This window comes from Lycorma delicatula, chromosome 4 (genome assembly GCF_047948215.1).
Source record: "Lycorma delicatula isolate Av1 chromosome 4, ASM4794821v1, whole genome shotgun sequence".
NCBI lineage: Eukaryota > Metazoa > Arthropoda > Insecta > Hemiptera > Fulgoridae > Lycorma > Lycorma delicatula.
In genome coordinates this window covers 138,767,551-138,791,798 of record NC_134458.1, presented here as the reverse complement: position 1 = coordinate 138,791,798, position 24,248 = coordinate 138,767,551, and the positions used below count along the sequence as shown (strand labels likewise).

The following is a 24,248-nucleotide window of genomic DNA, read 5'->3' as shown; positions in this document are numbered from 1 at the left end:
TTTTCTGATTGTTTACCGTAATGTGCTCTATTACCAGAGGATCTATGGCCATTAGTACAGTTTTTTGAAAGAGATATGAAGCCCTCCTATCTTTTGTGCTAGGTTTTGAAGGCTCATGATTTGTGTTTTGGCAAAATATTATTTGCTAAAAGAGCGAGGTCATCTGCAAATCCTAGGCAATTTAGTGTGATGGAGTTTTTCTTAGTACCCATTTTTATATTTTTGGGATTTATTTCATACAATTTTCTCATGACAAATTCGAGGGCGCAGTTGAAAAGGAGTGGTGAGAGGCTGTCTCCTTGCCTCAATCCAGTTTTTATGTAGAAGGGTCGAGAGAGTTCACCTCTGAATTTCACTCTGGACTGGGTATTGGTTAAAGTTAATTTTATCATGTTTATGAGTTTAGGGTGAAGGCCCAGGTTTCTCAGAATATTCAGCATGGATGGTTGCTGTATACAATCATAGGCCCTTTTAAAGTCGACGAAGGTGATTATTAGTTGTTTTTTCCGTCTTTTATACAAGTCCGTCATAAGTTTTAGGGATATTTGCTCCGGGCAACCTCTCCATGGCCTAAATCCCCCTTGGTATTCCCCAAGTTCCAGTTCAAGTTGGTCTTTGCATCGGTTATATATGATTCTCGACAGGATTTTGTATGTGCAATCCAGGAGAGACTCTGTAGTTTTCCGGATTAGTTTTATCCCCTTTTTTATGTAATGGATGAATGAGGGCTGTGGTCCAGTGTTCTGGAAGTTTTTCTTCATTCCATATTTTCACGAGGCACAGATGTAGGGAAGTTTTTGACTGAATAAACTGATGAGCGTATCCAGAGTTCTGCTGGTCTTCTCCGCTTGCTTTGTAGTTTTTTATATATATACATGCTTTGTAGTTTTTTATACATATATAACAATATTTTTTATTTTCAAAAATTCAAATTGCAGAATCAGTGATACCTTTACTTTTTCATGTTCAAAACGTTTTCAGGCCTAAGCCCATCTTCAATGATGTTTTTTTAAATAATTTTTATACATTTACACATTAAATTATACTACTTTTTACTTTTATTTTATAAAAAAATTTTAAATTCAGGACAAATATTTATTACTTAGTCAAGAAAATAAAAAAGTATAGATTATTAAATTATCAATATCTTATCTTTGTATGCCAACTACATAATTTTAATAAGATGTTTCCATCAAATTCTGTTTGCTGATTTATAAGGCTGAATTTACGTTTCTAAAATTTCTAATTTTTTAGTACTATTTTCATGTTCAATATTTACTCTTTCGATTATTTCTAAATTATTATATAAACTACCTATATTATGATTATTACTTATTAAATGGTCAGCTACATTTGAGAAACTATTTTTTTATCTTTAAATGATCTAAAATGTTCATTAAATGTATCTTTGTAGGATCTATTTGTTTTACCTATACATGTTTTCACAATTGTTGCATTTTATTTTATAAATACCAGAAGAATCATATTTAGTTTTTACTTTTTTATCATTATAATATTTTAAATGTTTAAATAATTATCAGGTTTATATTTTTCATATTATATGCATCAATCAAGTGAAATTTTATTTGTATAAGAGTATTTTATATAAATTATCAATCAATGACATACGATATCCATTTTTTATAGCTATATTTTTTTATATTATTTATTTCATTATACAATTCCTGTTTATTGTTAATGTATTTTATTGCTCTATTTATCATGTTTTTAAAAATATTAATTTTTTAGGACCAATGATGATTCTTGTTTATGATTTGTGGTAGTTTTATATACATATATATAAACTTTTGAACTGACGGTGGTTTTGGGGTCTGGGGGATGTGAAACGTGAAGATGTCAAAATTTTCTGAAGTCGAATCATAGTACCCATTACAATAGGTAGTTTTCTTATGAAATCTGCCTAATAGTACCGTAGGTTACCAAAGTGTTTTGAGTGCATTTAATGTGTGCATCAAGTGGACTGAAGAAAATGAAGTGGCAGCTACTGATATTTTAACATTAAAATGTTTGCGAAAAAATAATTCTAAACTGTCCATTAAAGCAAAAAAACAAGACTATTGACCAATATTTTTCCGTTACATAATTAGTTGTATTATTGTTATTTTCTTAACCAAATTACATCATTTATTCAAATTAGTCAATACATGTGAAAGTATGTAATGATTTCTGTTGGTTATTCCATTGAAATTAGGGTGATTCCAGTAATCCGACACCAGGGCTGCATGATATGTGTCGGATTATAGAGAGCCTACTGTAGTTTAAAAGGATTAATAATATTTTTCAATACTAAGAGTAAACAGTTTCATGATTTTTTGATTTGGTCACTATCTGTATGAATTAAAAAACTACATAAAAAAAAGAAAATAAGCTCAGTTTATCTGGTTTTCTAGTCTGTTACATACTGAGAAACCCATACGAAGTACATTTACTTGATCTTTTTTAAGAAGTATTTTACTCGTTCTTTGTGAGAAGGAAAAATACAATTTAAAACAATCTGGTTTTCATTTTTAGGCAGATTTAGAAATATGTATGGAATTATGGGTGAAGACTATGAGATTTATAATAAAAATTACATTTGTTATGAGTTATACTAATTATCCATGAATATCATACATATGTACGTAAAAGAATAATAATAAACTTACCTTTGTAGTAGATATGGATCAAATGGAAAAAATGTATCAAGATAGGCTTGATCAGATGTAGTCATAACTCCAGAAGAATCTCTGTATATTACTGGTATGGTATTACGAGCATTATGTTCAATAATTGTAAAACAGTAAGCCAATTGATACGTTCTAGTTACAGATGCAAAGTTTTTTACTATTTGTGGTAAGCATACCCTCAATGGATTTAAGTGACAAGTAACCATTTTTGATAAATTTAAGCTTTGTAAGAACACTAAATCTGAAGAAAAAAAAAAACCAAAGTTTAACATTATGAATGAATAAGACACTTCTTAAAAATAAAAAGCATTCCTATCATAAGTGACTTCAAGTACCCAAATTACATAAGACACTAAGTTACATAAGTTCACTGTGGTGTAATGTAAATTGTGCAAATACACTATTTACTTACACTAACAATGAATGCATTCCTATGCACCATTAATTTTATACAAAAATTTTTATTACGGTTAAAATTAAAAAGTATACCAGCTCTAGGGTGCATGAATAGGTTCCTATCATTATATAATTTTTATGAATGCATATTTATGTAGTTCAGTAAGAATTAGTTTTATCTAAATCAGTGATTATTAACCTTTTTAGCTTCCAGACCCCAAAAAAAAAATTTGCTAAGAGTCCATCATGTTTTAACATTAATTTTGGTTTTTTAGTGGTGGGTGAACGATTTTTATGCAAAATCTTTTCCTTTAGAAATCCCCAAGAAAACACACAGATTCAAATCATGACTGTTCAGGGGCCAGCTCTGTCCACATGCAAACGATTAGGAAATTGGTTTGAAGCGACATTTGCGTTAAAATTTCACGAGGAAAGTCTAAAACAACATGTGTGGTCTGCCTCCATCCTGCATGAACCACTCATTTTCTAACTAAAACCCTTTTGCAAGAAGCTGTGGAACAAAATTATCCTGCACAGGATGTTTAGGTAACATTCATGTCTGTTCAAAAAAAAAAAAATGGCCCTATTACCTCATGACTTGAGATAGTGGCCCAAACCATAATTCTTGGAGCACATGCACCTCTTCGTGAAGCCGTGTGGACTTTCAGAAGCCCAAAAATGCACATTTTATTTATTAATAACCCAGTCTAGGTGAAAATGTGCATCTGAAACCAAACATTGTTCTGGGTCTTGGTTCACAACCCATTCAACAAATGCTCTGGGGCCCTGAGTCTTGGTTCACAACCCATTCAACAAATGCCATGCCATACTTTGATGTTTGTTGTCAATCGTTAATTTAGGCATGTTATTTTGTATGGATAAAAGTGCAAATCAGTTTTTAAAATTTGCTGCACAGGTCGCCTAAAAATCCCAAGTTGTGCTGTTGCTTTTCTTGTTGATTTGCCTGGGCTCCTCAGAAATGCTGCTGTGACAGCTTTGACATTCTGTGGAGAATGAACATTGGCAGGCCGTTCGCGCTTACTCTCAAATACTGAACTATCACTATTAAATTTTTCATAGTCTACTTATTGTTTTTTTAAATGAGGGTGACCAGAGTTTGAAAATGTGCATAAAACCGTCTTTGTGTAAGCACCATATTTTTCACTTCATTAAATACAACCCAGTTTTTACATGCTTTCAATAGTCAATCTTCTGTTGTTGGCCATCTTGGAATGAAACACAAACAGTGCACTCAGAAAGAGAAGAAACTAATATTTATGAACTGTTGTCACTTGTGTAATCATAAAAAAAACAATTATTAACCTAAACAATTACTGCCAAAAGAAATGTTTGATCATTTCGTGTGCCACTCTGTACAATGAGTTATTTAAATTATAGTTTTACCACATTAGATGAAAAGCCACAATATGTTAATTCAACACTTGGACACTAAACATTTGGATCATAAAAGCAAACCATTGGAATTTTTCAAAAGAAAATTATTTACTTTGAAAAATAAACAAGGTTCTATTTGTAAATCAAGTCATACTGATAAAAGTAGACTTGAAGCACCTTATCTCATAGCATTAAGAATAGTTAAGTCCAAACCCCATACAATCACAGAAAACCTCATAGCTGCAATTTATATGGTGTGTTTAGTACATGTGAAAAAAGCAAAACATTCTGTTTTCTAATCATACAGTATCAAGGCTTTGATGACATGGCTACCAATGTTCACAATCAGATAATCCAGCAAGTGAGTTAAAGGGAATTTTATAGGATTAAATTTGATGAATCGACAGATGTGGCAAACATTTTTCAGTTATTTTTTGTCAGATATGAATGGAATAGGGACAGATCAATCAAAGAAAATATATTTTGCAAATCAGTAAACTGGTCATCTTTTTTTATGAACTACTACATAAAAACTATAACATACATTAGAAAAATGTAATAAAATATTTACTGATTTGTGAAAAAAGCAATAACAGGAAAGAACAGTGGAAAGATTGTCTTGTATAAAGGGCAGAATGGACACATTGCTACAGTCACAGACATGCTCTTGCCACAAAACATCTCAAATTCTTTGTAAAACTGTAAAAAATGGTTAATTTTATTAAAAGTCAACCATTACGGTAGGCTGTTTGCTAAACTATGCAATGATATGGGCAAAAAAAATCTAAACAAACATCAGATGGTTATTGCAGGGGAAAGTGTTAATCCGATTTATGGAATTCTGAGATGAATATTTTTCCAGAATACACAAATGCCATTCTCAATGCTTTTACAGAATAAGTATATGTTGCTGTTGGCTTACTTAGCTGATGTATTTTCACACTTAAATGACGTTAATGTGAATTCACAAGGATGTGATAAAAACTTTTAATAATGACAAAGTTAATATTTTCATTAAGAAGCTTGATATGCTTCCACTCACTTCAGATTATACTGAGAAAAATTTAGATGAAGACACTATTATTCACCACAGTTTGGATTGCATGAAGATGCATTTCTGCGAGCTAAAAATTCAGTTGGCAAAGTATTTCCTGGAAGAAAAAATTGATTTCTAATCATTTCTCATCAAAAATTGACGAGATGGATACTGAACACATTTAGTGAAAATGTTGCAGCTGCTATGTTACCGGTAGAGATTCATGACCACCTCATCGAAATAAAACGTCTGCCAATAAAAAGTTACAACTACAGTCCAGATCTAAAGATTTAGATACAATTTGGCTTGCTTGTCAAAGCAAATATGGAAATTTAGTCACAGAGGCAATGAAAATATTAATTCTTTTTGCCACATCTTACCTCTATGAAAAGGGTTATTCGTTTATGGTTGCAATAAAAACTAAATAGGGGAAAAATTGGATTTTGTATGTTTCTAACATGGATTCATGTAAAGAGAAACTTTTAAATGGGATTAATCTCATTAATGTATTTCCTTTACATGTGTTCTTATAAATTTAAGTAAAATGTTTATAATTTTTTTTTTTTTTCATAAAATGATTTCATTATTGTTTAAGTGTAAAGTTGTAGGCAGCAGTAATATCAACTGCTACCTCCAGGTTGAGAACGCTTTAAGAGGATTTATAACAAAAAAAAAAGTAAAGGTAAATAATGAAAATTGGATATTAGTTTTAACGAGTGCTGGTGTCTGTTGCAGTCTTTATAAGACCATCTCCCTCAAGCACTGTCTGAAGGTTTATCAAATTGAAATTGATGTTTGTATATCCATTTTCAATCTCTAGAAATTTTATGATATTTCATTGTATAACGTTTTTTTATTATTATGTGTGTATTTGATTGCTCAATTAATCATATCTGTATGTGTTAATTTTATGAGATAAAAGGTCTGATTTTTTATTAATTGTTACATTCTTAGATGTTGGATTTCTATATGATGATATATCAATTTGGTTCCTTGTTTATTTCAAAATTGACATCTAAATAATTTAACATTCAATTATTATAAGAATTTAATTTGTTTAATATTATTAGATGTTCATTGTTTATTAGCAGGTAATATATAAAGAAAACATCAACATACTATGTCCAAATTAAAACTTTATGTGTATGAGTGAAGCCATATTTACTTTCAAAATCCTGTAACTACATTTCTGATGTAATTTCCGATGGTGGAAATCCTGTAGGTAAGGTATTTTTTTGTGTGTATAAGTATCTGTTATTGAATTCAAAATAATTTTGTTGGCATATATTTCTTATAATAGTGATACCTTTAATAAATTTTGGATCTTCTTGGATACTTATTTATTTTATAAATGTGTATATAATAACATACTCTTCATAAAACAGATTAAGGAGAAATTTTTAAACTATTTTCTGAAAGTCAGACAAAATTCTGATGTTATAGAAATGAAATGGGTCTTTATAGTTTTTTCCATGCTAAAGTTGACTCATAATTATAATACAAAGTTATAAACAATACAAATCATCATACTTACTTTTTTTAGTTTCAACAAAGTCTCTATGCCTAAATGCAACCAAATAAAACAATGCTTGACTAACATTATAGAAAACTCCATGAATAAACATATTTGGATTTGCCTGTTCTAAATCTTGATTAGCAATATAATTATGAATCCACATGGCCATATTTAACATAACCTCTTTTAATACTCTGCAACAACCAGTAAAATTTATTGTGTTAATTATCACATAAAAAAAATTTATTAACTTAATTTATTAAGTTTTTTAAAATTATATTCTATCTGGCATAGCCTTGTTTATTTCAGAAGCACTGATACATATTTCTTAATCTTTGATTATATGATTTTATAATATATAGTGACAATCCTACATTTACAACATATACTGATAATGAATACATGATTAATAAGCTCCTTGACCAAAACCATACTCCTCTTCTTTTAGTACCTAGGCAATTTTTTCAAAAATTTATTAGGTATCCTGAATCCACACAAATGTAAACAACCTGGCCATACACATAACATTTTATTTGAAACAGCTCTAAAACAACGAAGTCTTGTGTGTAATTTATCAGATTTCTAGCTCTCTTATCCCCAGGCTACCAACACTAAGAATTAGTTTGATCAATTATAGCCTTGTAACTTTACTGAAAGTCAACCTTAATTACTCATTTAACAGTACTACTAAATTTTGCCCCATATATCATGTGATTAAAATTATTAACTTTTCTGGTAAAAACAAACTTAATAAAAACAAAATAAATCAGGTAAGAAATAAGCTGGGTTGTAAAAAAAAACAAAAAACAATTACTATTATATGATAAATGAACTGATATTTGTAAATAAAAATGTGATTAAATGCTATCATCACACTATTACAAACTGCATCAGTCTATTGCTAAAAATGTTTTTGATACCAGATAACGTTGACTTTTAATAGCTACTGGATTTTAACTGAGACAACGATATAGCGTAACTGTTATAATTTTATAAAAGTTAATTCATTAATCAACCAGAAAATCTAATCAATTCATAAATTGTTATTTACATAAAAAGCATTTATTAATTTTTTTAAAAACATGCTTATTTCCACTTTAGAGGTAAAAAGTAGACAAATAACATAAAGCCTAGTACAATAATTACATTTTCCTGGTTTGTAGAATTGCTTGTGGAAGGAACTTTACCGCACATGCATATGTATGGTTGATTTGCAGTTATAATACGTTTTCATGCATTGGATGAATCCATCCAACTCAATTTTATTCAGAAAATTTGAATTACCTAAACAATTACAAGTAAGGAGCGATACCTTAAATGTGGATAATTATCTTTTTTCTTTTTACAATATAAGAATTCTAAAAAACTAGTCAATTTTCACAAGAGAGGCATTTTGCTTGAAGGGCTGAATCAATTTTTTTCCTGGGCGCACAATGTGTTGATATCAGCGCCTGGACACAAAATTACCAGTGTAAATGATTAAAAATTCAATTTACTTTAAAAGTTAAAACAATTGAGAAAATGCCTATGTGGATTGCTAGATTTGAAATAAAACCAGAATAAAAACAATATTAAAAACCTAGCATCAAAATAAAATTGCCAAATGTCAAAAGGCAGAAACATAAAAGTTTTAATCAAATGTTTGAATCCAGATGCACAGCCTAAAGAAATCATTATACATTAGAAAACATTGATATACTATACTGTTCTCAGAGATATTTTTGTGTTAGGTCCTAGTTTAAACTTTTGACGTAATGTCACATAACAGACAATCCAAACGGATGTGGTGCACCACTAGTTGACAGTCGCAGCAAACACAAAAGGGTGCATCAGTCTTGAATCATCAGTTATCCATGAGTGAGCCTTGTGCTCTATTTGCGAGTGGCAAAAATTTAGTAAGACTTTCCCAAATGAACATTATTGTTACTACTGTTCTCCCATTAATTCACTTCTAAGTTATTTTCTCTAACTACTATAGTAAAGTAAATTATTTCATAACTACAATAATCTGAATTAAGATTATTGTAGTTTTTCATATTATTACATATTACGTGTTTGTATAATACATTTGAGTATTATTGTTTCATTTCACATTATATTAAAAATAATTTAAAGTCTTAAGCAACACTGGTTATTTTTCAGTATGTTACAATTAAAAAGTTACACATTCTTCTAATTTTAAATTTATTATTTTTTTTTAAATCTGCAGTTGTGCAATTGAGTTTATGGTTTTAATAATTTCTATTGGAGTCCTACATACACTAAGTTAATATCTGTTTTAGTGGTTTTATGACATTTTTTCTCTTCAATTATTAAAAAGTTTGGGGCCTTACACTGATTTACAAAATTTATATATTTTATGCATTTTCGTACACCTTACAATTGTGTATTTGAACAAAAAAGATAGCTTACATTATGTAATAATTATTACAAAATTTTAATTTTTGGCAGCTATTTTCAGGTGAACCAGAAGGTCAATCTCAATCACAATCACTCATCGGGGACAAAAAGTGTTCACACCCATTGAATTCAATAAAAAACTTCATTGAAAATGGTTAAAGTTCACCAAAGCTAAAAGAAGGATTTCTCACAGATGAGAGTGTGGTCTTAAGAAAAAAATACTTTTTTAAAATCTTTTACAGAAGTATGAAAAAAGTGGCAATAAATCTTGCCTTCGGTACTAAAACTAAATTACATCAGTATTTATATTATTGGAAAACATGTTTTATCTACAACTGAATGCTGAAGTTCATAACCAGTTTGCTATATATATATATAAATTTGTTACTTACCCCAATGAAATAAAATTTGCCCTGGACAAGAGACTTGCAATGTAACCGACAGCTGCTTGTCTTATGACAGGTGAAAGACTTGGATTCATTACTTTGTTCCACAAAAATTGTAAAAACATATTGTAAAGAGATGGCTTTAAATTAATAAATTTAAATAATAAAAATTGTACATGCTGTAATGCAAATGTTGGTAAAATAACATTCTCAAATACAAACAATAAATCAAAAAATAACGATTTTGTTCTATCCCATTGTAAAACACCATTTTTATCTACAACACAAGCTTCAAGATATCTGAACATGATATCCATACAAATATCTAATGTATGTGCTTCAGGATGTTTTATACATTTCCAGCTCTCTATTTCTTCAGGTGAAAATATATCTTCATCCATTTCAATATCCATTTGTTCTATTTCTTTTCTGGGTGCATTGGTATCTAATGCTATTAACCTGGAAAAAAAGGAGAAAATTTAAATAGTAATTTGGAAAACCCAACTCTACCTTCTAATCTAATTTTCAATAGTTACTTAATAAATATCAAACATGTACTGCAAAATATGAGTAAGAAAACTACAAACGAAGTTTATAAAAACAAAAATTTTAATTTATATAATAGTATCAATAAGTATGTTAGAATTTTTCTGACTGTGCTATGTACTTATTTCACACTTTTAAACCAGACTATAAATAATGGAAAAACAAATTCTTGGTGTATTATCAGATGTGGTTCTTTCCATTTTATTCCCATCACTGGCACAAATTTGGGGTTATTAGTGCATTAAAATATTTTAACAATTTTTTTATTGAGTTAAATTGGTTGAGTTATCTTAAGTTTAAATATTGACAAACCTATCTCTTTGGCGAGTTTTTTATTCTATTACGCAGTGCTTTCAAATTTTCATTGCTGATGAATGAAATACTGTTAATACTATGTTTAAAGTTTTTAAGTTATACCAAAAATAATGAAATTAATTTTATATGGAAAGTCAGGCACATTAATGAATATGTATATTTAGTTTAGGCATTACCAAAATTACCTCAATAAGTTTACTGGTACATAAGACTAAAATTGAAAGATTCAACCAGTTATGCCATTTTAAAACAATCACAAGTCATTTTAATAACACAAGTCAAATAATGATTTCAAGCACATGTTGCATTCATTTAAGCAATTGTTCAAATGGTCAACTACATGGATATAATTAGTACGAGAGCTAAATTTCCTTATTTACATTATATACAGATAAAAGACCAGTGAGAAGACATGAACAAAGTATTGATTTAACATTACTAACAGTTTGTTGTAGTGCAGAAAAACCACTAAGATATTGGAAATTGCACTACAAAAATAATGCATTTTAATCATTTCTGTTAGCATACAGCAGAAATCCTAATGATTTCAGATTGTAATACAGGTAAGAAATGAACACCTAGATAAAAAAACTTCACAAAATATTGGTTAACCAAGACAGACAAAGGCTTTTCCATGATGAAATGGTTAGAAAAACACAACAAATAATTAGAACAGAACATGGTTATGAAAAAAACAACAACACAGATTTGCAACTACTGTTCTATACCATACACCTGTACATCGAATGGAGGTTAGACAGGAAACGTGAAAGAACATTTGTCATCATGCATAGAGCACATGCACAAATTTCAAAACGATGACTCACTGGTCAACTAACATTGATATTACTGATATCAACAGTGATATCTGTTGAGATGAGTCATATTTCTAGAAATTTGGGTACATTCTATACACAATGACAAATGTTCTTTCACATTTTCTGGTCCCCATTTGATGTTGAATTGGTGTACAGATTCAAAAACTTTAGCTTTACACCTATTATGCGGTTATGTCAAATGGCATTAGACCTGAACTGAAAATGCACCTGACATTTTAACCCTTTAATCTGTAAAAAAAGATGCGTCTTAAATTTGAAGCTATATGATATATATATATAAATAAAAACAACTTAACCATCGAAAACAGTAAAAAAAAAAAAAAAACTAACACAACAGACTTTCGCATGATCCCGCATCATCAGTCTGTACATAATTATACAATTACATATTAATTTATCTATATATATATATATATATTTTTTTTTAGAACAAAATGCTAATGTGTTCTCATAAAAAGAAAAAACAAATTTCTCATCTTTATGTAGTTTTACTTCTCCATAAAACTACAATTAGTTATATAGTTACATTAAGTTTAAATAATATTAGTTATCCTTGATAATCTGTTCTACCAGTGGTGTCAAAAGATGTACATTTGTTTTTCATGATATTATTTCAAATATTCTGGCACATTTAGGTGCTTTTTTGAAATAAAAGATTGTAATTTTTGTGGAATAAGATAAAAAGACTAAAAACAAAATTCAACATTCTAGTTGTGTAACAGTGTACCAAAATTTTTTTCAAAGCTTAATGCTATAAGTTACAGAATCCTGTATAAAAAAAGCTTAACAGTGGGGATGAAAGTAAATTATTGTCAATATATCAAATGTTTAAGTTTTTTTTAGAACTTCAGTGCTTTTAATCATAAAAGTGATCAATAGTAGTTGAAGCACTATTCTGTCAACATTTAGAATGAGACAAGACAAGAAAAAACTGTAGTTCAGTTTCTTTTTTTTTGTGGATAATATTACACTCATAAATTTCTAAAAAAAAAAACGCTAAAAAAACTTCAATATTTAAAGCACAATGTTAAAAAATGTTAATTTACATACCTGGTAACTGTAAGATGTAAAATATCACGCCGTAAGTTGGGTTGATATTCAGTGATATTTAACAAATTATGCAAATAACACTCATGTTCATGTGCACTACGTTTTAAATAAGGGAAATTATTGACTAATGACTTCATTAATATTTCTGATGACCTGTAAACATGATAAAAAAGGACACATTAAAAGCTTTTATTTAAATCAAATCCTATTTTATAAGTTTTCTTTCAAACAAGTATGACTACACAGAATTTGCTCTATTTAGTCAGTTTGCAACAGCAAGGGCTTTCACCTAGTTTATCTGTGATGTAATAGTACATTTTATTTATGAGGAACAGCATGAACAGAATATTTTTATTTCACCATTCTTCATTAAACTGATTTGTGTGTATACTTAAATGATGTTACTAAATAAGATTGCAAAGAGCTTCCTCTGAAATCAAGCCTAGCTTTACCTGTAACCATAAGAAAACCGGTTGAGGTCTAAAAGGGTTTGGATTTTGTAGAATCAGGCAGGTAACAGCCACTGGACAATTCTGTTTAAGAACAACTCCACGAGCCTCATTAAAAGTGGCTGTCCCAAAGGCTACTGCAGGTACCAGCATGACACCAAAATTGCAGCTATAATTCCCATGAATATATCAAGGAATACCAGTAAGGAAGAAGGTATGATGAAAAAGGAAATGGGAATCCAAGATTTTATTTTCAAATCAGATTATTTACAGGCTGACAAGGATAAAAAACAAGCCTATAATTTATTAAATAGCCTAGTTGTCTATTAAAGTATTTTTTTTTATAAGATAGGTAAATGAATCTCACAAATACATAGATATAAATAAATTATGTACTTACATTGGTATAACACGCAATAGTTTTTTTAATACAGCATGCACCCTTTTATATGATAATTCATCAACTGCACTTGGCATCCCATCTTCCCATTCACTATCTTCTTCAGCTAAAAACAAAAAAAAAATTTAGAAAACATACTTAAGCTCAAGACAGTAGTTATAGTAATAGTTTCATTTGCTCTTTAGAGAAATCTGGGAGTATTTTGAGGGGGTATACACCTAAAGAGAGTGATACACAAACTTCCTGACTACATATACATATATTACAACAGCTAAAAATCAATTTGTCATGATCCCATAAAATATATTCAACCAACTTTCAAATTTTTCTCATGCTATTATTCTTTAATACATTACTTTTGAGATGCTTCTAAAAAAATTAAAATACCAATTATAGAATTTTTGAAAATGTATTTTTTATAAAATTTCTTTGACTCTTCCACGTTTTTATCTTTAACAAAAATTTGGTTTCCATTTAAATGGTTTCTTCTTTATGTTTATAAAATAAAGAGGTTTGAAGATCTAACTAAATTTTATTGTGTCCTAGTCTTTGAATATATTAAAAAAACAATGTGAAACGCTCTTTTGCAAGTAAAAACATTCAAAAGAAAAAAAGGTTTTTGTTTTTTTGACTAAATAGAACCACTCAAATCAATTAGTCTAAGTTTTGAGAATTTAAAATAATAAATACTTCTGGATTTTGAATAGTTAAAAACCCCCTCTGCAGTAAATATTTTTACCGACTTTTAAATGTTAAAATTAGTAAAATTTCTATCTTCACACTTAATTTTACTAGACTATCAGCTTTATCCATTTTTAATTAATTTATTTTCTGAATTCAAACTATGAGAAAAGCAATAAAGATTAGCATAAGATAGCAGGTAATAGTACTGACTACATTATCAATAAGTTACTATATGTTTCTCTCAATTATCTTTTAGCTAAAAGGATGGTTTCTTGTTTATTTTAAGTTAAGTTATTTTTATAACTAAAGTTATTATAAAATAACTTTAGTTCAGTAGTCTAGCTGACACAGTTTACTTAAGTAGTGCTCCTATTATAGCATATCGCTGTAATAAAACTAATATGACATGTTATAAACAAGCATGTCAGCAATAACTTTATTATCCAATATGTGATTCACACTTTACTAAAGTACTGAAAACTTATTAGATTCTGTTTCTTATCTTTTAATGTTGAGAAAAACTATGTTGTTTTGTGAAAATGTAATGTATACAAACAAAAACACAATGAGCAGATATATAAACACATAAGAAGAGATATGAGCAACTATTTTGTTAAGGAATCCTTTAATGATAATAGGACCAGGATTGACCAAAACTGGGGGTACATAATTATGGAACTGAGGGTTGCATACTTATGGATTCATACTTACATGACTTTGGTAAAAAGATTCCTACATCTAAAAGATACTGAGGTATAAAGGCTTTCACAGTGATTACAACCTAATTGTTAATATTTGCTTTTCTTATTCTTCATCAATTTTTTTCAGATTTTCTCAAATGGTTTCAAAATGTATTAAAAAATAGAATACAAAGGTATTTTTTCTAAAGTGTCTTTTTTTTTAACCAATCAAATAAAAAAAAAAGAAGTAATTGTTATTAGTTACATTACAGTTAAAATATAATGTTTTTATCACCCAGAGAAATAAACTGATCATTATATGGATATCATTCTGTTATTTAATAGCAGTAAGAGCCCAGCTAATAGTGATGGGCATATACAAGAGATGCTGAGAATGTAACAGGTCTTAAAAAATTCCAACAAAAAGAAGTCCCCTACCTGGTTTAAACAAATTGACAAGCTGATCAATAGCAAAGGTAGTGTGATAAATATGAGCTGAGCATAGATCAAGTAGAAAACCTTCATATTCTTCTGCGAGTTCTTGACTTCGATGGGACCATTTTTGTATCTAATATAAAAAAAATATATTATAGTATATATAAAAAAAATTACTGAATTATCACAAGTGTTATAATAAAATTATTTACAGCTAAATATATTTTTAAACTGAATTATTCTAACATTACAATGTACAGATTGATATGTTAAGAAACTGAGCATTTGATACATGATACAACATGAAATATACTTTATTTCAGTGTACTTCAGTTTTTCAGGTGTAAAATGATATTACTTAAATTCATAAATTTTACAACATAATTACAAAATTTCTTATGCATCACTGAAGCCAACAATAAAGATTGCATTTTTTTAATTTCAAGTGAAATGTATACACATTGATGGATAAACTCATTAAAAAATAATTTCATGAAAAATGATTCTGGAATGTTGCTAATTGTATTACCAATTAAGACCAGTTTCACTAGAACATCAGATTCCACTACTGAAATATTTTAACCATAATTTTTAAAAATAATTAACAGATTCTGCTTCAGCTCGCTTATGTTACAGACTTCGTAAATCATGGCCCATTGTGTTTTAATTTTTTACTTCCTTAACACTTTCTAAAAAAAATAATAACTTACTTGTAATATTTGCAAAATTTCAGGATATAATCTTTTTCTTCAGTTACTTGGCTAAAAATTACATTTCTTCATACTATGGAAATAACCTCTCCCTTTCTCTTACAAATATTCAACAAACTTAAATAGTCCAGCCAATCTGCTGTTTCCAAAATTTAACACATAACTATACATCATTCTTCCATCACACCAAGAATTTGGTGTTAAGCATTAGTAAATAAAATGAATGTTAAATATTCAGCTAATATCTTAAAATGCACAAATAACAAATTTCTTGTTTATGTAAAAAAAAAATCATGAAAAGAAAAAAGAATAAATTTCAAAATGTAATAGTAACATTAAAATTTAGTGACTAGTATTAGAATTTGTGTGGGAGGTTAAGATTTAAACCTTAATTACTAGTTTAATTTTAATTAGTGGCATCTTGATAGCAGTAACAACCAGGTTGTATTAATCCTAATTAATACAACCTAGTTGTATTAATTAGTACATCTAGTTTGTTTGTTTGTCATCTTTATTGTTACATCTAGTTTGGCAAAATAGATGTAACAAAATTATATGTATACGAGGGTAAATCAAATTTAAACAGTAATTTTGTTATTCTATGCAGCAAGTAGTTCCGAGCTGTATGGCAGAATAAGGGATTAATGTACGGTGTGGTAGATAGGGGGAACCAGCTTGGCTATCTCTCTTCCTCTGTTTGTTGTCAGCACAACCTTGAGTGAGCAGGAGGTTCCGTCGTCTGTTGCATAAAAAGACGGGGTATGCTCATCAGATATGTCATTCTTCTCCATGACAACGCCAGGTCGCACATCAGACCTGGCGTTGATTTTGGCATGGGAAACCACTTTCCCTTGACTGTTCTCACTACAGTCCAGATTTGTCTCCCTGCGACTATTTTTTTGTGCCCTTGAAAGAATTGCTTGGAGGGGAACAATTAAAAAACAATGAAGACGAGGAGCACATGCACAATTAGTTGCAGACTCGTCATCAAACTTTTTATGAACAAGGAATACTCAAGCTTCCAAATCATTGGCAAAAATGTGTAGACCGTGCAGGAGACTAAATAGAGAAATGAAGGTATGAATTGTGTATATTATCAATCAATAAATTTATAAAAAAAAAAATTACTGTTTATATTTGATTCACCCTCACACTATCACATCAAGAGCAAGGGATGATGACGTTCCCTCAGCAGGTTAAATAACATAATTAACACATCCTAGTTTGGCAAACTAAATGTAACAAAGTTATATGTATATATTATCATATAAAGAGCAGGGGATGTTCCCTCTGCAGGTTAAATAATAGCTGTTCTACACATCTCAATGATCTTCGCATTTAAAATCTGATTCATTAACTGAAAAGTAATTAAATAGAATCAATAATCTAAGTAGGTTAAAATACACTTACTAGAAGGACTTTAACGAACAGGTGAACATTTCTGTCTAGTAATGATATACATCCTCTTGCTTCTTTTATTAGCTTAATTAAATCCTTATCCTGGAAAATGATAAAAATTTATAATAAAATATAATTTACAGTTTTATAAGTTCTCTTCAACTATTTATACTTAATAAAAAAAAACCTTGAAACACGTACTTTTCCCCTTTATTAGAAATACTTTTTTTAAATAAATATATCAATATATATAAAACAATCCCAATAGCTTCAATAGAGTTGGTTGGTTGGTTATACATGGATGGATGATTGTGATTTAACAAGAGACAGCCAACATATTCATTGATTTTGGGTAACGTAAACAGGTCACATTAATTGGATATTGGTTGGCTGGTTTATTTGTTGGACAAGTGATTCAGTGTTTGTTTCAATCTTACATGTAGTTCCATCCTTCCTAGTTAAACCCTCCTTAATACAAACTTTAATTTTACAATCTATTTACTGTTGCATTAATTTATTATGGAGTGGTTTTTTTAATTGTTAATTGAACTGTAAGGAGAAAAAAAAACAAGTTTTCATAACATTGTTCACTGTGTATCATGTGTACAATGAGCACAAAAAAGTTAGCGAAGAAGAGAAGCGAGCTAAAATGACATTGTCAGTTATCAGCCTGAAATTCAACTGAAAAGAAAAAATAGAAGCCATTAACTTTGTTTCATTAAGAAAAAAAATGAATGTAAAAAGAGATGTGGGGCTGACAAAGAGAATAAATCTTCCTGGTTTGCTTTTAATGGCATGAAATTCTTGGTGAGAGAATAAGATTACAGTACAAATAAAAGTGTATCATCAATGCAATATAAAATGGGAACAATTACATACTGTTCCTCATCACTTACTACTGGATATCAACAAATCAATTGGCATAAAGAAGTTTGTTGAGTATGTACAGCACTATGAACGCCAATCTTCACTGGTGATGAACATTTGATCAAGTGAAGTTCCCTACAGTGAATGGGTATAGTTTGGTATGCGCACAAGATATTTACTGTGTTGTACAAATACACATTAACAATTTCAACATCAAGTATTTGGCTATTCATACCCAATTCCATGTTTGTAAAGGTGCTAGTGTAAACAATTATTTTCATAACAGTCGTACAATCTGCTGGAGCTATGATAATTTAAAATAACAAAGAAAAGGGTGTTTGAATGTCAGGACAATACCTAGCATCAGATCAAAAACTTGCTTATTATATTTTTAATGACAAAACTTTGAAATCACTATTTCCTTGATTACTTTTATTCACATTATGTAAATATTTTGTTACGGTTACTGTTCAAGTAAGAGCTGTAAAATTGTTAAGTACAGTTACCACAACAGATTAAATTAAAAAATTACACTAAACAATACTTTTCCTATATTTCTAATAAACTCAACAAACCTTGATCTCTAAACCACTGTCACGAATACTGCAGACTAGATCTTCATACACTTTACTCTCTTTGTGATTAACAAAATTCTGCAATAATTTTTTCAAATCATCACATAACATTAAAGTATTTAACGATTTAGTTTTTAATACTCTACTGGACCTCTGCGAGGTAAAACTCTTGCGACCTGTACTGTAGATAGACATTTGACCTATCTGTAAACACAAAAGTATAACAATGCATAATATTAAAATAAATAGAATGTAGCAAGAAACATTATGCGTAGAAATTTGAACTGAAATCATTTATTTAATAAGGTACAATTTAACTGACAGACATAATTTTATCTGAAACATTAACTGGCCTTTCAGCAAGCAAGTCTCTATTGGATGATGAATTTCCCATCTTCAATATTACAATAATTCTTTTTTTAACAATTTTCAACAATTTACTTCAAACAAATGAAAACGACAGGGAATAAATGTTACAGATATAAGCTCAAGTTTTCTTAAGCAGACATATCATTTAATACCAGAACAAAAACTTGAAACTGCACAAATAAATCAAGACGCAGCTGATAAGAATTTGTGTCCTACCTGTATACATTAATTTTTATTTTCAAAAATTAAAAAATCAAATTAATTTATTACTTCCTCAAAATCATATGCAGGATTGAGAAAAGAATCATCTTTTTTTCTGTTATTAAATTAATAGCCACTACTCCTGCAACCTTTGTACTAAAACATAACTCTTTACAGTTTTAAATAATATCAGTTATGTTTTTTATAAAGACTAACTTAATACATAAACTTTTTTTTTTTATTCACTACTGTAAAGTAACAAAGTAACTTTTATAGCGTGCATGCTGTACACGAATAAAATTCTTTTCAAAAAAAAAAATCCCTACCAACCATTAAAAAATGTAAATTTAATCAAATAATAAACAGTAACAAAAATATTTTAAATGTTCTTTAAAGTATAATCATTTTAAGAATGATCTTGAAAGATAAATAAAAATTAGTAATTTTTATTGAATTATCTAAAAATCAACATGGTAATTCTCTTTAACACAAAATCACTGTTGTGAGGTGTTTAAATGACAATCTTCCATGATGAGTTAAAAAATCCCACCTATTTGAAGAACCCATCAAAATAACTACTTCAATTTTTTTTTACTCAAATATATGAAAAACTTAATGTTTTTCAATCATAAATATATATGCAAGCATAAAACTCACCTGATAAAGCAGTAATAATTATGAAAGTGCTAATGAATAAATGTAAAAATGAAAAAGGTAATAAGTAATTATTAAAAAATAATTTTAATATGCGCACTGTATAGTTGACAATTAAGATACACGATTAATATTTCAAAAAAAATAATTTTTTCTACTTTATTTTTTGGACCTACACTACTACATTTATCTCTAGTACATTATTTTATTTTGTATTTAAGTGATGAGAAACATCTCAACATAAAATTGAAATCAATGCATAGCAATATGGTGTAGAAATTTAGCAACATATGAAAAATGGCCAAGATTGATTATATTTAACCTTGTTAATTTTCTATATGAGATACAGAGATGCTGCCATTCTAAAGAGAAGGTTGAATACTTGTGTCTGCTTGTAATTTAACTATACCTACATAATTAATTTCTGGTAATTTAGGCAATTCTGATGTTAAACATTATCCCATCGTATCTACTTGCTAAAAAAAAACTGCTTAGACTTTATTAAGATAAAAAGGCATTGACAAAAATTACATGTAATAATATATATATAAAATTGAACTAGTATTTGAGGAAGCTCACAGTAGCAATTTGCAGTAATATACAAACAACAAAAGGATTATGTTTAAAGAATAATAATATAACGAAATAGATTTACAGCTGTTACTGCTGAAAACCATGAGTTGGCAAGCAGTTCCAACAACACTCGTTTTCATCCCTGATCCTAGCGCTGGTAATAGTCAAAAACTATGCTTTATAGTCAATAATAAACCTATTATTATGCAGATGTAAATAATAACACAAGCTGGTATTTCTCTTACTTATAAACAGCTACTCAAATTGTATCTTTTTAAACATAAATTCTACTTTAAATTTAACAATACTAAGTGGTTTTTAGTTGCACTTTTCATGAAGGATTGACAATAAGATTTCAGGTTTAGTGTATAAAAGTTTACTACAGAATTCTAACACAACACTACTAATAATAGTTGCATGAATTGCTTGTATTTTAAGGAGCGGGTGGTTAAGTAACAAGTTTCTTGAAAAATGGAAACAATGTAATTCAGAGAGGCTTGTTCTTATGAAAATTGTATAAAAAGTGCATTATTTTCAAGGTTTGATTGAAATCACTAAGACTGAACTAGGGAGTTCTACGTCATTTCTATTGCAACCCATACTACTATAAAGTTACTTTTTCTACAGCCATTTTTCATTGTTTAATAGAATCAAATTACACAGACAATGAAGATGTGAAAATAAATGTCTGTAAAAGTTTCAAACAGAAATATCTTTGTTACAGACAAAAAACTCTCATGAAATTCACTTACTGATAGGTTATTTCTAATATTTACGTTTGTCTCTACTTAATGAATATGTAATTTTGTTACGTTCTCATCAAAACCAGTTACATAAAGAGTTATGAACATTTTTTATGTTAAAAATTTAGTGTTTTTAAAATTATGTGAAACCTCTAAAAAAGAGGAAGTTACAAAAAAATAAATAAAATAAAAATGAATTGCATGCAGTGGATATAACAGCCAAAAAATAATACAAAATGTCTTTACCAGTTCTTAAAAATTAGCTCTGAAAATGACTTACTTTATTACTTTATAAGTTATAAACTATAATACATAAAATTTATCAAGAATCTATAAAACTAATATTGAGAATGAAAATCTCCATTGTAAATTGGGTAATTAAATACCAGTTTTCAAAATCAAAGAGAAACATACATCCTATGCAGATAATTATTTTATAAAAACAACTCACCAAATATGACCTGTATTACCACGAAACAAGCTGAATAATCAGTTCCCTCTTTCCAAAATTAAGTCTTCAACCTACATCCTAACTTGTTCCATAAAGTTTTTATGTTAAAAACTCTAGGGCAGTTTAGCAATATCGATTCCATTCAACAAGAAAGCACCACCATCTTCAAGTAATATGATCATCATATGGAATGCCTAGAGCAGCAATTGTGAAGTCGAGCAGCAAAAATATATACATATATGTAATATTTAGATAGAAATTATATAAAAGATTACTTGAAATTATTATAAATGGTGCTGCACTACAAACTACACTTAAAAAACCATCAGAATGTTAATATAGTACATCTTGAAAGATCCACTTTTATTAATTTTATAAGACTAAGCAAACTGCATGTAGTCAGCATCCCAAAGTAATATTGCACCTAATGTTCCTTAACCAAAATCTATACAATTAATGTAATAAATGTGATTTCTGAATTAGTTTTTATTTTAATGTATTTTGAGTAAGCTATCTTCAAAGATTTTCTAACCATAGTGAAACCAATACAGGGTAGTGAAAAATGTAGGGTAAATGCTCAGTAATTTGATTTCAAAGAAGAAAATTTCTTAATGAATAAACATCTTTCACATAAACAAGTTTTGCTCTTTACTCCATACAGGTGGAAATGGATTCATTGCTAAACATAAAGTTTATGGCAAGGCTAATTTGTTTGCTACTTTATCATGAAAGCAAGTCTTAAATGTAAAATCTGTTACAAAGAAAGTTTACCAAGAAATATGGTTTAAAATTCTGACAAATAAACAAATTTAATTGTGTGCTACCTAGTTCAGAAATATAATTTACATTCATAACATTAAGTGATGAAATACCTTAAGTTATATTAAAAATGTAACATCACATTACACAACTTGTCAGTTTCATTTAAAAAAAATAATTTCATAAAATGGTGTAAAAAATAGAAATAAAAGTTAACAAGGTAAAATTAGCCTACAAGATTGAAAATAAATTTTTTCATGATAAACTGGGGGAAGACAATAAGGTACAACAAAAAGTTGTATCCGAGATGACATTTAATTTAAATTTATTAGTTATTCACTATAAAGTACAACCGCATAAAACATAATTTGCTGATAAAAACAGTAAATACAAAAATAGTTATTTAGCACTGAAACAATCTGAAATAATACTAAAAATTCTCGACAACTTAAATAGGATGTAAAGGAAAATTACTTTCATTTCGAATAGATTGAAAATAACTCGTGCTAACGCAAATACGGAAGAAATCACGAGGTCACATATTGCGCCAAATTAGTCCATTATATATAAATATCTATATACAAAATATTGGGATTATTTCAAAATTACATTTTAATGTAAAGTTACACAATGTTAACAAGAAATAAAAAAATTCAAAGGATCACCGGTAAATTTAAATCAAAACATCGCCATTTTGATCATTCAAGATGGAAAGTCTAAATTGTGTCAATCTGCAAATAAAATCACTATAAACCCAACACACTGGCAGCAAGCAGTTTCTATTATATTAAACTTTATTTCATAACAAAAGTATTTATATGTCAATTCAATAGAGATAGATTTCTTACGGACTGACAGTTATACTCGGTAATAGAAGAAAATTTCATTGTTGTTATTAAAAAACAACTGGGTTGAAATTGATATGGACGAATCATAACAGGCACAATCAACATAACGCTGAAATTTTACACAGATGTAAAAGTATGAACTGAATACACATGGTCATATGGAAAGAAAGAGAATTCATACTTACTTCGTTTCCTCCGTTTCAATAATAAACACCAGATCAAATCTAACTCTAATTATAATTATGGAATAGTAGATATTTTAATTATTAAATAATTATTTAAAGAGAAAAAATAACTTTTCATTATTGTAACCTAGCAAACTACGTACAAACGTAGCAAGCGAGAATTAAACATGAACTACGGGGATGCCGTACCGGAACTGAATGGCAGCCAGGGAAAGCAACATGTTAAGCAACTAAAGTTGTATCATTAAACAAATAACAATTCTTCCTTATCAGCAGAATGCGTTATAAAATAAAAAATAACAAAAAAAATATTATTTATTATTCAATATAAACATTGTAACATAATATTATGCCAATATTATATTATAGGTATAATAACATTCATTACAATATCGTTAATTATAAAATATAGTATAGATATTATCATCTAACAGCATCTGAGTAGTTATTTTAGGTCTTAGATACTGTTTGTAAGCATTCAAATATACAAACAAATGCTATGTATACTGAAATTCTAAGTACATAGAAATCATTCTTAACGTTTGAAGGATTAAAATGAGCTCATATTTTCATAATGTACTGCGTTCGGAGAGATAGGAAAATAAGCAAGAACTTCTATCCCTTTCAATTAAGGATAGAGAAACTACGGCAAATGAATTTGGATTTCCAATTATAGAAAAATAATTCTTTTCCAATCTGGA

General features: G+C 28.6%; 1 protein-coding gene across 2 annotated transcripts in view; it reads right to left on the bottom strand.

The window, feature by feature from the left end:
* Positions 1-23,736, bottom strand: part of Tif-IA (RNA polymerase I-specific transcription initiation factor RRN3 homolog Tif-IA) — a 29,225-nt gene extending 5,489 nt beyond the window's left edge. Inside the window, exons 1-10 of one of the 2 annotated variants that reach the window (XM_075364244.1) lie at positions 23,548-23,736; positions 21,756-21,949; positions 18,765-18,968; positions 17,335-17,424; positions 15,218-15,347; positions 13,416-13,521; positions 12,567-12,719; positions 9,823-10,275; positions 7,049-7,224; positions 2,667-2,928 (exon numbers count right to left, since the gene is read on the bottom strand). In XM_075364244.1, coding sequence (XP_075220359.1) covers positions 2,667-2,928; positions 7,049-7,224; positions 9,823-10,275; positions 12,567-12,719; positions 13,416-13,521; positions 15,218-15,347; positions 17,335-17,424; positions 18,765-18,959 — 1,565 coding nt within the window. In that variant the 5' untranslated portion in view covers positions 18,960-18,968; positions 21,756-21,949; positions 23,548-23,736. The remainder of the gene's footprint in view (positions 1-2,666; positions 2,929-7,048; positions 7,225-9,822; positions 10,276-12,566; positions 12,720-13,415; positions 13,522-15,217; positions 15,348-17,334; positions 17,425-18,764; positions 18,969-21,755; positions 21,950-23,547) is intronic. The other variant, XM_075364243.1, reaches the window with a different exon arrangement.
* Positions 23,737-24,248: the final 512 nt, after the last annotated feature.